This window comes from Sinocyclocheilus anshuiensis, unplaced genomic scaffold (assembly GCF_001515605.1).
Source record: "Sinocyclocheilus anshuiensis isolate Anshui unplaced genomic scaffold, SAMN03320099.WGS_v1.1 scaffold306, whole genome shotgun sequence".
Lineage (NCBI taxonomy): Eukaryota > Metazoa > Chordata > Actinopteri > Cypriniformes > Cyprinidae > Sinocyclocheilus > Sinocyclocheilus anshuiensis.
The window spans coordinates 1208244-1220205 of record NW_015544175.1 but is presented as its reverse complement, the minus strand read 5'-3'; the positions used below and the strand labels follow the sequence as shown (position 1 = coordinate 1220205).

At 39.0% G+C, this 11962-nt stretch overlaps 1 protein-coding gene across 1 annotated transcript in view; it reads left to right on the top strand.

Annotated features, from left to right (window-relative positions):
* The window catches only part of nbas (NBAS subunit of NRZ tethering complex), a 158103-nt gene extending 153303 nt beyond the window's left edge, over positions 1-4800 (top strand). Inside the window, exon 52 of the mRNA XM_016496323.1 lies at positions 3886-4800. Within this exon, the coding sequence (XP_016351809.1) occupies positions 3886-4152 (267 nt within the window). The 3' untranslated portion in view covers positions 4153-4800. The remainder of the gene's footprint in view (positions 1-3885) is intronic.
* The last annotated feature ends 7162 nt before the right edge of the window (positions 4801-11962 follow it).

Sequence of the window (11962 nt, the reverse complement as noted above, 5' to 3'; positions counted from 1 at the left end):
TTTTTTTTTATGGATGGGCGCATTTTAATTAAGTGCTTTTGGACTGATGCATGCAACACCCGCTGAGTGCCATGCTTGAAAGATCAAAGACAATTTTTAATATAACTCAGACTGGATTCGTCTGAAAGAAGAAAGTCATATACACCTAGGATGACTTGAGGGTGAGTAATTTATGGGCTAATTTTCATTTTTGGGTGAACTAACCCTTTAATGTTTTTCAAATTTGGTAAATGCTGGTCAACATTGGCAAATTAGTTTGTGCTTTGAGAAATGTGTTATCTCGTGGGTTTCAGTTTTATCTCTCATCACATTCAACTTAAACAGTTTGTTCTTGTTAGATGGACTAAGGCACATGAACTATTTGTTTATCGCATTTCCTACACTCCGGTAATTGAGTTTCACTTTAGATTCATTTAGCATTGTTGATTATAATAAATGTTGTTTATAATGAATGGCACTATAATTTACTTTAAACTTTTATATAAATATGTTTAACATGTATTCCTGAATGCAGCTAATAATAAAATGTGACTTATACACCAATGCAACTTATCTATATTTTTTCCCAGTCTGACTTACATTCAGGTGTGACTTTTTATCCGGAAAATTCAGTATATGCTACTGTATAAGAAGCACAGAGTCTCTCTCTCTCTCTCTCTCTCTCTCTCTCTCATTTTTCTCCTTGAAATGATCAGAAATGGAGTTCTAATCAAGGAGAACGAGGGATTGCTCTCGTCTGTCTGTTGGAAGAAGGTGATGAGTAGAATATCTTAACAGCACATTACTGCTCTCTCATATTCACAACTTCATTCCTTTCAAATGAAGAAAAATTCAAATGATTTTTCACAAGCCACATCATTTTTATCATCGGCATGCATTTGAACAATTATAGGCCATGTGCCAGCTCTCTCTTCTCCTTCATGCTGTTTTTCGCTTTTTTCTTTGTTTCCCTCCCTCTTTATGAAGTGGTTTCTACAGCTGGCCGATCTTCACAGTTCAGCGCTCGACATTTTAGCTCTGACTCTCTCCATGCTCTTCCCTTTTCCCTTCATCCTATTTTCTTCCCTCTCTCCCTCCTTCCATCCTCCTCTCTCAATTTCTCTAACACACTCTTTCTCTCTGTTTTTCACTCTCTCTTGCTCTCTCACATTGCACTTGCTGTTCTTCGACCTTTTAGCTCCGTCTGTGCCATCTCTAACGGCTCTCTACAGACGTCTTGGCTGGAAAGAAGAAATAAGAATGGAAAAACATTTGGGACTAGCCAGTGTGGATCTTTTGTGTGGCAGAAGTCACACAGACTATTCTGTATGTGTCCAGACAGAAGCTTGCTTAGCAACATTAACCATGTCTGTGTAGTTCACTTCCATTTACAAACTCATTTACTTGTGCTAATAAAATTACCACTAATAATAGCTCAAGTATGGCCTTCAAAGTGGTTTTTGTTTCAGGCTTAGTCTCTATTAAAATGTGCTTTTTTACTTCAAAACAAGACTATGTGCATTCCAAATCCCAGCTCATTCAAGTCTGAGTCAAGACCGAGACCAGAAGAGGGTCGAGTCCAAGTCAACACCATGATCGTGAAAATATGGGTCTAAGTCCAAGATTATGTTTTTAATGGTCTTGGTCTTGTCATGGAATCGGGAGCGTGTGGACTTGCGAGTTCTTGACTTAAACTTGACTCTCTTATCCTTCACGCACTGAATGGTTAAAAACAGCTTTTAAAGATCTGACCGGTGTAGTGTGCTTTATGTATCTAAGAGTTAATAATCAAAGTGGACTAGTTTCTCACAGAATCACACACAGATGATAGTCAGGCATGAATGGATGAAAGTGGCAATGATCATTGATATCATGTGTGATTGTAGTGTCTGTATCCCTTGGAGGGCTTTTATTATCTACCTTCTCTCTTTCTCTCTCAATTACTTGTCGTTTTCTTTTCATTTGTAAACATAAAGGTATATATTGAGGATGAAATGAAAAAATATCAGAAATGTTGACATGGAATCAAACATTTTTGTGTCGCATGAATTGTAGTGGTCACATTCACCATTGTTCAGCGAGTTTTCACAGGTGACATCCAGTCATTTCAATAGGAATCCACATGATCGAGAATCTCACATGAGGGCGTAAGATTTCCCCAACCAGATATCACAGCGGGTTCAAGTTGGTCATGTGGATTCGCTGCGTTGACCAATAGAAAGCTGCTTCTTTTGAAAGTGACTTTAGATAGAAACTTAGAAAGTGACTGCGCTTCATACATCACTACACTATTGACCATAGAAAATTGACCTTTTTGTCCACAAAGTTTCACTAATGTGACCGCACATTTAGTGTGTATGTATGTGCATGTGTATGTCTTTTAGATCACTGTAAATCTGAACTCATTCCATAGGCATTAGAAACCTTTGTGTGAGGTCAGTACAATATATACAAACTGCATTTGTGTATTTTATATCCACTATTAATGTCACGTCGCATTTAATATGAGGACGCGCACACACGCAGTCAAAGGGCATCATATCTCTTGGCTTGAGCTTGCCTTTAATCAAATTTAGCACATAATTGATTTTCCAGTGTGCTGACTCCTACGGTACCGCTCCTCTGTGTTCTCCACCTCTAAAGCCGGCAGTTGAATAATTTATGCTGAAAAGATGAGAGAAGTTCTCCTGGTCACTCTGAGCAGGCCGGGGGTCACAGAAGGGTGGGACATCTCTCTCTGAGCTCATTTATATCGCATGTGACCTCCTCCAGACATGCAAGTGCAACATGGCCACTAGATAACACAGATAAACAGAATCTAGGGTGCCCAGGGGAAAGGCAGGCGTGAGTCTGTAAGCTCTATTCTGAGGTGGAGGCGGCAAGATTTAGTCTGTTTTTAAGTCTAATGGCTGCTTTTACCGTTTGATAAGATGGTTTTTACAGGTTTGTTTTTGTTTCTTTTGTGATAAAATATAGTATCAGACATGTTCATAAAGGAGTAAGTTAAATTAGCAGGTAGATTAATAGTTGTGTGTGTGTGTGTGTGTGTAATGTTGTTTTCAGAATATCTGTTGTACAGTTCAAAGCTCAAGGTCTGTTATTGAAAAAAAAATTTAAATTCTTATATTTCTACAATTATTTGCATTTTAATTACCATTAAATTGTGGTTACAGGGTTGACTTTAAAGTGGGTAATGTGTGATAGTAACAGCGTTGACTCATAATTTGGGGACATAACTTCTTTATAATATATACACTTCCATTAAAGGTTGTTTTTAGATTACTTTGAAAGATGTTTCTTTTGCTCATCAATGCTGCATTTATTTAATCAAAAACAGTAAAAACAGTAATATTGTGAAATATAATTAAAATTTACAGTAACACTTTCCTATTTTAATATACTTTAAAAAGTAATTTATTTGTGTGATGGCAAAGCTGAATTTTCAGCATAATTTCTCCAGTCTTCAGTGTCACATGATCCTTCAGAAATCATTCAGATATGCTGATTTGGTGCTCAAGAACACATATATATATATATATATATATATATATATATATATATATGTATATGTATATATATGTGTGTGTTTTCTAATACAGCTAGAGGAAGTTGTAAACTGGTAAAAACAGGCATGTTTATGAGGAAAGAAATGAAGAAAAAGTGGGATATTTGTTGCTGTGTCCATATTAACATAGTAAAAGTCAATTTTACCTATAACAATTACTTGTTTATATACGATGGAAAATGCAATATATTGTGTGTTGTGTTTGTGTGAAGTTGGAGGTTTGCTCACACACAGATTGTTTGTCGCACTGGAGTGTTTATTGAAATTTTTTTTTTTCTTTGCCTCCTTTTCATGGCTTGTTTCTTTCTCTCTTTTCTTTCTTTCTTTCTCTCTCTCTGTAGGTGACTGAGGAGGTGTGTGACTCTGAGCTCCTGTCTCTGCTGTTGAATGCTGGGATGTTGATCAGTTGTGTGGACACAGCTCTGTATTCTTCACTGGTCTCTCACATGCTGGCTCAGGGGGAATGGGATGTGGAGAAGGCCGCCTGTGACCTTCACCAGGCCGGCCACAGCGCTCAGGCCGGGTCCTTGCTCCTGTCCTACCGAGGATCCCACCCAGGGCAGTTCACCTTCAACAGCGCCCTCTCTGTCATTAGAAAATGGCTTTGAGGAATATGTGTGGGTACAGACTGACACGGAGAGATTGTGCCTGTCTGTCTGTGTAAAGATTTTTTTGGAGGCCAATCAGTCAATAAGGAAAGTAGTCAATCTCAGCTGAATAAAATTAAATATAAAGTGGACATTGGCACCAAATCCAGATCACAAATATCAGTTATAATTAGCCTATTCAGACAGTGTTTGTTCAGGACTTCTTCCCGCTGGCAAAGGACTCAAATCACCTTCCCATTTCTCTCTCTCTCTCTCTCGCTGTCGGTTTCTCTCTCCTGACTGAAGCTCGGTGACACGGGTGTAATTACATTACTTCGGCTGTTTGGTGACGCTAGCATGTGCTAATAATCATTACAAGCCGGAGTCGGAATTGAAAACGCCGCATGTGTGCTGACAGAGTGTTTTGCATGTATGTATGTGCGACTTCATGGCTGATCGTTTCCACACAACTTTTTGCTCTTTTCCTTTGTAGGGTTATTAATTATTTTTGAAGAAAACAGATTATGCCTTCAGGCTGACTCTCGCTGTGTGATTGTTTTAATGTGCACACGGACGCACTAATCTATATTGGGTAGCTGAGCAGTAATGTGACTATCTATGTACTTTAGGCAAATGTATCTGCAGTGCTCAATAAAAACATTCAAACTTTAAAAAGTTGTATTTTGCTTTATCTCACAAAACCTGTTTTGTTTACAACTGTTTTGGTGCACTGCACATTTTGGGCAATGAAATATTAACAGATAAATAAGATAAATGTGAACAGGTAATATCTAAGCACCCATCTATGGGTTTAATACAAATTGTACAGAAGCTGTTTTCAATATATTATTGTATTTGGCTGTAATATCTCACCCGAAATACCCTGAGCGTATTATGTGCTACAATTAAAAAAATAAATAAAAAATGTGTTTCCAGACAGCCTAGTACACCAATATTATTATTAGTGGTGCTTGCTAAGGCATGTATCACCTAATACTATTACTCATACTTATTTGAGAAAACCCATAACCGTAAGTATTAGACTATGGTGTCCGACTTGTCCCACACCGTGTGGGCAACAGACATGAATTGGAATTGTGCCAATCATGTGAAGCAGACATATTCAAGAACAACTAATATAAAACTTACTCGAAACAACATTATTTGCATGTTGTTTTTTGCTAAATGTATTCTGTTGAATGTGTTGTCTTCTAAATGAATAGATGCAAGTGTAAATGTTCTAGTTAAGAAGAGGTATATTTGTTACTTTTACACGTTAAACGTTTTGGTATTTACCCATTCAAGTAGATAGCAGTTGGAGCCTTGCATGCCTAAAATAGCTGCATGAAGGCATTGCAAATATGGCCACCAGTGAACTGACTTTCCTTAAAAGGGGCTTTGCTATTACACACATAGATATACTGTATATCCACAGATGCCTCATTAGCAGCTGTTTCTATGGGCTGCTATACGTAAGCCTGTCCACCGTATTGGAACGATAAAAGCAAGTCTGTGAGCACTCGAGCAAGTTGGCTGTGCGCCTGCAACCGTAGTTATAAGCATGTATGAATATATCTGCAATAGACTTCAGCAGATGATTTTGCTAACCTAACACAATACAAGATGAAGGCGTTAGATAACACAGCAATAAAAAGTTACAATAGTTTACAAACCTGTGATATTGCATTAATACATATAAAAAAACAACCCAAAACATTCTCACTTGTGATAGGTTATACAGATTCTTCAGGAATTTACATCTTGGTGGTTTTTACAGTCAGAGGCTGTGCAATGCTGTGACATCTTGGAAGACTCATTGATTTCTACTGTGAGAGATGAGTGATGATAGATTGACCATTTTTAGATGGTGAATGCTTCGACATGTCTGGAGTGGTTGAATGTGGAATATATGTAAAATATCTCTGTTTACTCAGGCTAGCACCACTCGAATTTTCTTTAGAAAGCATCATCTAAATTAAGTTTGATTCAATGCAGAAATCTAATTCTACACACAATCCAAACCCTCACAGGGCAGATGCTGCCGTCCTGTTTGAATTCTGCTTTATTTGCACGCTGTAAATTGGAATCTCACCCCCCATGAGAGTCTTGTCAAGGGAGAAAGATACATAACGCATGTTATGATTAGCAAATATATTGTAGCATAAACACCCACATAGTCATTATCTCTCCTTATCATGACTCATAATTGTAAGTGATGTTGTTTCTGCCACTGTTTGAGTTATAGCACAGATTAATTGCCTGTACCAAATGCATGTGATAGCGCGAGACAGCGTTGGCTGAATATATTCAGAGGTTCAAGCTGGAAACAATTAGCAATCAGTATCTTTTGGAGCATTGTCTACATTACCTGCAACTGTTCATATACAACTTGCATTCGTTACGTTGTTTCTAAGACATCAAGATCGTTGTGTTAATTGTAAAGAGCTGTAAACAACGTTAAAATATCACTCCAATATGACAGAGCGCTTAGGAGAAACTGCCAAGACAGCACAATACTCATCTAAATCCTGTTTGAGGAGTTTAGTACAATATTTACAAGCCTAATCCTGAGGAGTCCCTGTTTCTGTGAACTTCTGAACTCTGCTCCACGCAGAATAAAATGCAGACAGATACACACGCACGAGTTGCCCTGTGGACCTTATTACACATCAGCAAATAAAACCAGAGAGGGGGAACAGACGCAGTGTGATTGTGTTTTTGAGAATAGGTTTTTACACCATCATTCTCCACGGTGTGTGAGAGTGTGTGTTCTGTTGGAGATAATAATTACACCATAGCTTACAGGTAGACGGCACCTCATTAGGTGACTGTCAACGCTCTAGATGACGAGAGGCAGCGTTCATTAATTTGCTGCGTATAATGATAATAACAGCCTATGAGACGATGAGGCTTACAGCCATGTTTTGCATAAATATGAGATTGCATGTGACTTACAGTCCCAACAGAGCTGGTTGAATAATGGGCTGCAATTGAAAGCATTAGCTCACTGGAAACAACCACTATTTGTTTGTGAACCTCATTAGGGTTAGCAAAGACAATTATTATGCTGACTGCCACCTTTTTAGCTTAGCCACATATTTCAGGAGGGTTTTTTACTTGCAGTTAAAGACTACCTGTCATCATTTCTGAAGTGTGATGTATCTGTTGAAGCAATCCAAAAAGGTAAGCAGGTTTTAATCAGTTTAACTAACTGTCAGGTGTAATATGGCTCAATCGATGTTAGTGTGCCTGTGGAAGGATAAGCAGGCAGGATTACTAGCGAATCCACTTTTTTACACTAAATTACAGTAAGTGTCTATGACATGCTGTCTATTTCCTAAGAAATCTATTTCGACTTGTTCCTTAGTTTGTTAAAATCACAATGGTCTTTATAGAAATACACTTAAGGTATGGTCACATTAGTGAAACTTAAGCCCTATTCGCACGGGATTAGTATTATCTGGAAAAAAAAAGAAACTAATATAGTTTCGTGCGCTGTGTCATTTACATTTCACCAGGTTAAAATAATATCTCAAGCTTTATGCTTGATTTATTTGTAACACATTAACCTCAAAACCTTCTCAGCTTTCTCTTTCTGCAAATTGTATGGTGTAGCGATATGATGACAGCACCCAAAATACTATCAAACACTCCAACGCAGCTCCATTCTTCGCGAAAGATGGATAAAAAGGCGCACAGCAAACAAAAACCTCGAAAAATAATATGCGACCCGCCAAATGCTGGCCGAATCACAGAGATGCCGATTCGCACGGGACTAATATTATCACAGGACCTCGGTGTTCGGTGAAATATGGTAGGTAATTTGCGGGGGAATTTTTACTTTACAAATTACAGACATGGCCGATTCGCACGGGATTAAGATCACAGACAACCTACGCAATTATTACAAATGACTGGAGGTCACCAGGTAATACTAATCCAGTGCGAATAGGGTTTTAGACATGATTTTATAATCTAAAGTCCTATTCGAATGGGATTAGTTTTACAAGGGTAGATGGAATGTGTAATTCTAGGACATCTGTAATTCTAATGGCCAGTTCGCACGGGATAAGAAATCTCAGTAAACTACCAGTGCCCAGTTGCATGAAAGCCCTTAAACTAAAAAAATCCATTATAGTTATAAGGTTAAGGGTAGGCTACCCGTAAGCCTAGTTCAGACTACACGACTTTAAACATCAGCAGATCACTGTGCTGTTCAGACTACATGATTGCTGTCTGTCTTTAAGTCGTTGTGGTGTTCACACTATGTAAATGATCTGCAACAGGGGGTCACACACTACACGAGCTGACAACAACTCTGGCCCTGTCCCAAATAGCACACTTCATGTGAGCTTGCGGTCTTGCGGACTTACAATGGCCGCCACGTGCTCGTGTCCATTAAGTCCAGGAGACCGTAGGGCAGGGTTTCTCTATAGGTGGCCCCTGGGCCACATCATCATTTTGAAAAAGTTTGGCCCGCGCAAATTTCCAATAATGTAGCATGAAAATTCAAACTCAGCATCATAAAGCTACATTTAACTTACATCGTGTCTACACCGGACACGAGCCGCGCGACGCAATAAAATACAATAGAACTCCTTATAATCAGTGATGCTGTCTTGGATGCGGCGCGACACTACAAATCACCGACTGTAAACTGCTGACTCGTTCTGTTTATAACGTACTGACACAAGGTTCAAATGATTTGCAATGCTTTGTCGCGTCCAGTGTAGATACGATGTGACAGCAAAAACATGGCGAGTGTGTAGAAAAGAAAAGTGGACACGGAAAATAGATGATTCAGACGTGAATTGACTGAACAGTTTTGAGTGAGTGAGTGAGAGAGTGACTGATATCTTTGTTATGGAATACATGTGTTGGTTGGCAGAGTTCACAGTTTTAACGTACACGTTTGCTTTGATTTATTTTCAAGATCTGAGGTAAAATATCTATTGTTGCTTTCACTATGATTAAAGATAACACAAAATAATATTCAAACTCACATTAGACTGGCAGAATTCAGCCCTCGGCGAAAACTAATTGAGGAACCCTGCCGTAGGGTGTCCCATTCGTCATTTTAGCTTTCAAAAGGGTGCTGGCGAGCGTCCCATTTGCGGCCGCTATGCGCCCTCGATGCGCACTTTTGCGCCCTCGAGCTCAGCAGCAGACTTCCACAGACTTCGACCCTGTCCCAAATCACACCCTAAACCCTTGCGGTCTTCCTCTGAGTACACACATTCGTGACGTAATGGCGCTTTGACAGTCGGGTAGAAGTCTGCTGCGGAGCTCACCCTAAGTGCGGGCTCAGCAGAAGTGCGAAAGGGGGCAAAGGGGCCGCTCCCGAACACCCTTCTGAAAGCTAAAATGACGAATGTGACACACTACAGTCTCGTGGCCATTGGGGCCTCTGTCACCAAACGACTCTACATGGTCCCCAAACCACGTTTTATCACAAAAACACATGCGAGAAGTTGAACAGGAATGACGCAAAACAACAAGTGAAACATGAGTTGTTTATTTGAAAATGGACGTCGAACGGCCCTGGTTCGCAGTGAGTTAACAGTTTTAACATACCACAAGTTTGCTTTAATTTATTTTCAAGATCTGAGGTAAATATCTATTGTTGCTTTCACTATGGCTATAAAGATAACGCAAAATAATATTCAAACTCCCATTAGACACTTTTAACATTGAATAAAGCACATAATTATTACCTGAGATTATCACTGTCATATTTTGTATGTTATTCCTGCCACGACGTCGCAGAAAATAAAAAATAAAAAATCCCGTGTCGCTTATTGTCACGTGTCGCTGTCGCGGGGGGTTAGGACAAAAACTACATGGAAAAGATACTTTTTATCGCGTCGTGTCTGGTTTGAACACACGGTGTTACAGTTTGATCATAACTGTATAACCATAAATGTTCATAATTGTTTGAATAAAACAGACTATGAGTTGTTTATTTGAAAATGGACGTCGGGAAGAAATTAGTGCTGCAAGCTATTTGCATGATGATCTGTTCTGAAAAATTTCACTCCATTTCTTGTGTCCAACCTTTTCTTAAAGCCATGTTGCTGCTGCTGCTGCTGCTGCTGTTTTTTTTCTGCTGACCTCAACCCATGCCTTGCTCTCTCATTGGCTGTAGCTCGTCTCGACACCTGACACCACGTGATGTCAAGTCGGCCGACGGGTCCTGATATTTAGCATGCTAGGGACCAAAACAGTTCCCTTAAGTCATCTTAAAGTCAAACACGATGGCTGATTTAATGTTAACTGAGTGGAGGAAGTAGCCTACAAAGGCGTCTTTTTAATGATCGAAATAGGTACGATTTTAAAGATCATTCATTGTCTCCAAAACGTAATTATTGAGAGAGTATCGGTTTGACCATCAATAAATCCTTGGAGTCCAGTTTGGTTTACGTTTTTTTGTTTTCTGTGACCTTGGTATTCTCCATAACGCAAATATATTAGTATAACTGTGGTTGTAGCAAAGGGTAGGTTTGGGGTTTGTTATGTTCTGTTTATTGTGAGATGTAGTAACTATAGCAAACACGGCGCCCATTGCCGTATGTTGCCAGAAACTACCGTGAAACACTTAGTATAAATATTTAGGTAAGGGTGACAGTTAAGACGTTTGTTGCAACGCTCTTAAAGAAATGCCTTGCCTCAGGAATTTTTTTCCGTTAGGGAGACCCCCCAAGTCAAATTACTTAAGGGCTTTCATGCAACCGGGCACAGAATTGTGAGGACTGACTCGATTTACGCACTGCCATCACCTCCCAGTCGTCACGTGTGTGCCACATTGCTTTCTGTGCCTACTATGTTGTTTAAAATATTTTTATAATATGTTGCTTGTAATATCAGTTAGGTCCAGCCGAACGACTTATTAATTGGATTAATTGAATTCTGATTGGATTCTGTTGGTAATAGGCCCTTACCTAAAGCTAACCGAAATTTTGTGCCAGCAACTGATGGAATATTTATGTACGTTTACAGCTGGTTTATTCGCATGGGATTAGCATTACCTAATAATTAAAGAGCTTGGAAAACTACAGAGCTTGTTACAGCGCATTGAATTCTGGGTAGTCGCCGCCATGTTTTAGGACATGCTTGTCAGCTGTCAGTATACTAGTACAGCAATAATAAACAGAAAACAAGTAGAGTAAGCACAAGAATACCAGAAAGCGATGTGACATAACTATACATAAAGTACTGTTAACATGATGCAAACTCCACCCACACCATCTGAATCTGTATCACATAATTAGACTGTCTGAGTAAAAACTCATTTTTATGTGGAAGATGAGCACTGCTTTTAAAGCCTACAGAAAAGCCATGCCCTGTAGTCTTACATTGTGCACTTCCGTAACCATGTTTATTGTTTGTTTTTAAAAACGGGGATAAAATGATTGTCTGTGCTAATCAACAGCATGTCACCGATTCTGTAGATAGAGTTTAACTTGTTTTAAACCCGGAACAATCCTTTAACTTCAGATGTGTTCTGCTTTTGATCTTAAAATGTGTCAGATTCTCCCTTTGATATTGAATTTTGAAGAACAGACATCTTTTCAGGTATGTTCTTCCACATTTTATTATACCAGCTTGAAATGAGGATGTTCATGCAAGTTTAACCTGTGGAGAGCTGGCTTTGACAGCAAGATTAGTTTATCTTTAGAATTGCCTCTCATTCCATGTACTCAATAATTACTATACATTTGCTTTCTTCGTCAAATTATTCACTCAAAAGCCAGCGTCAGGATTCAGAGAGTACACAAAATGGTTTAATTGTCATGTTAGAGGTGAGCAAGGAGAATAAATGGAGGTTTTCAGC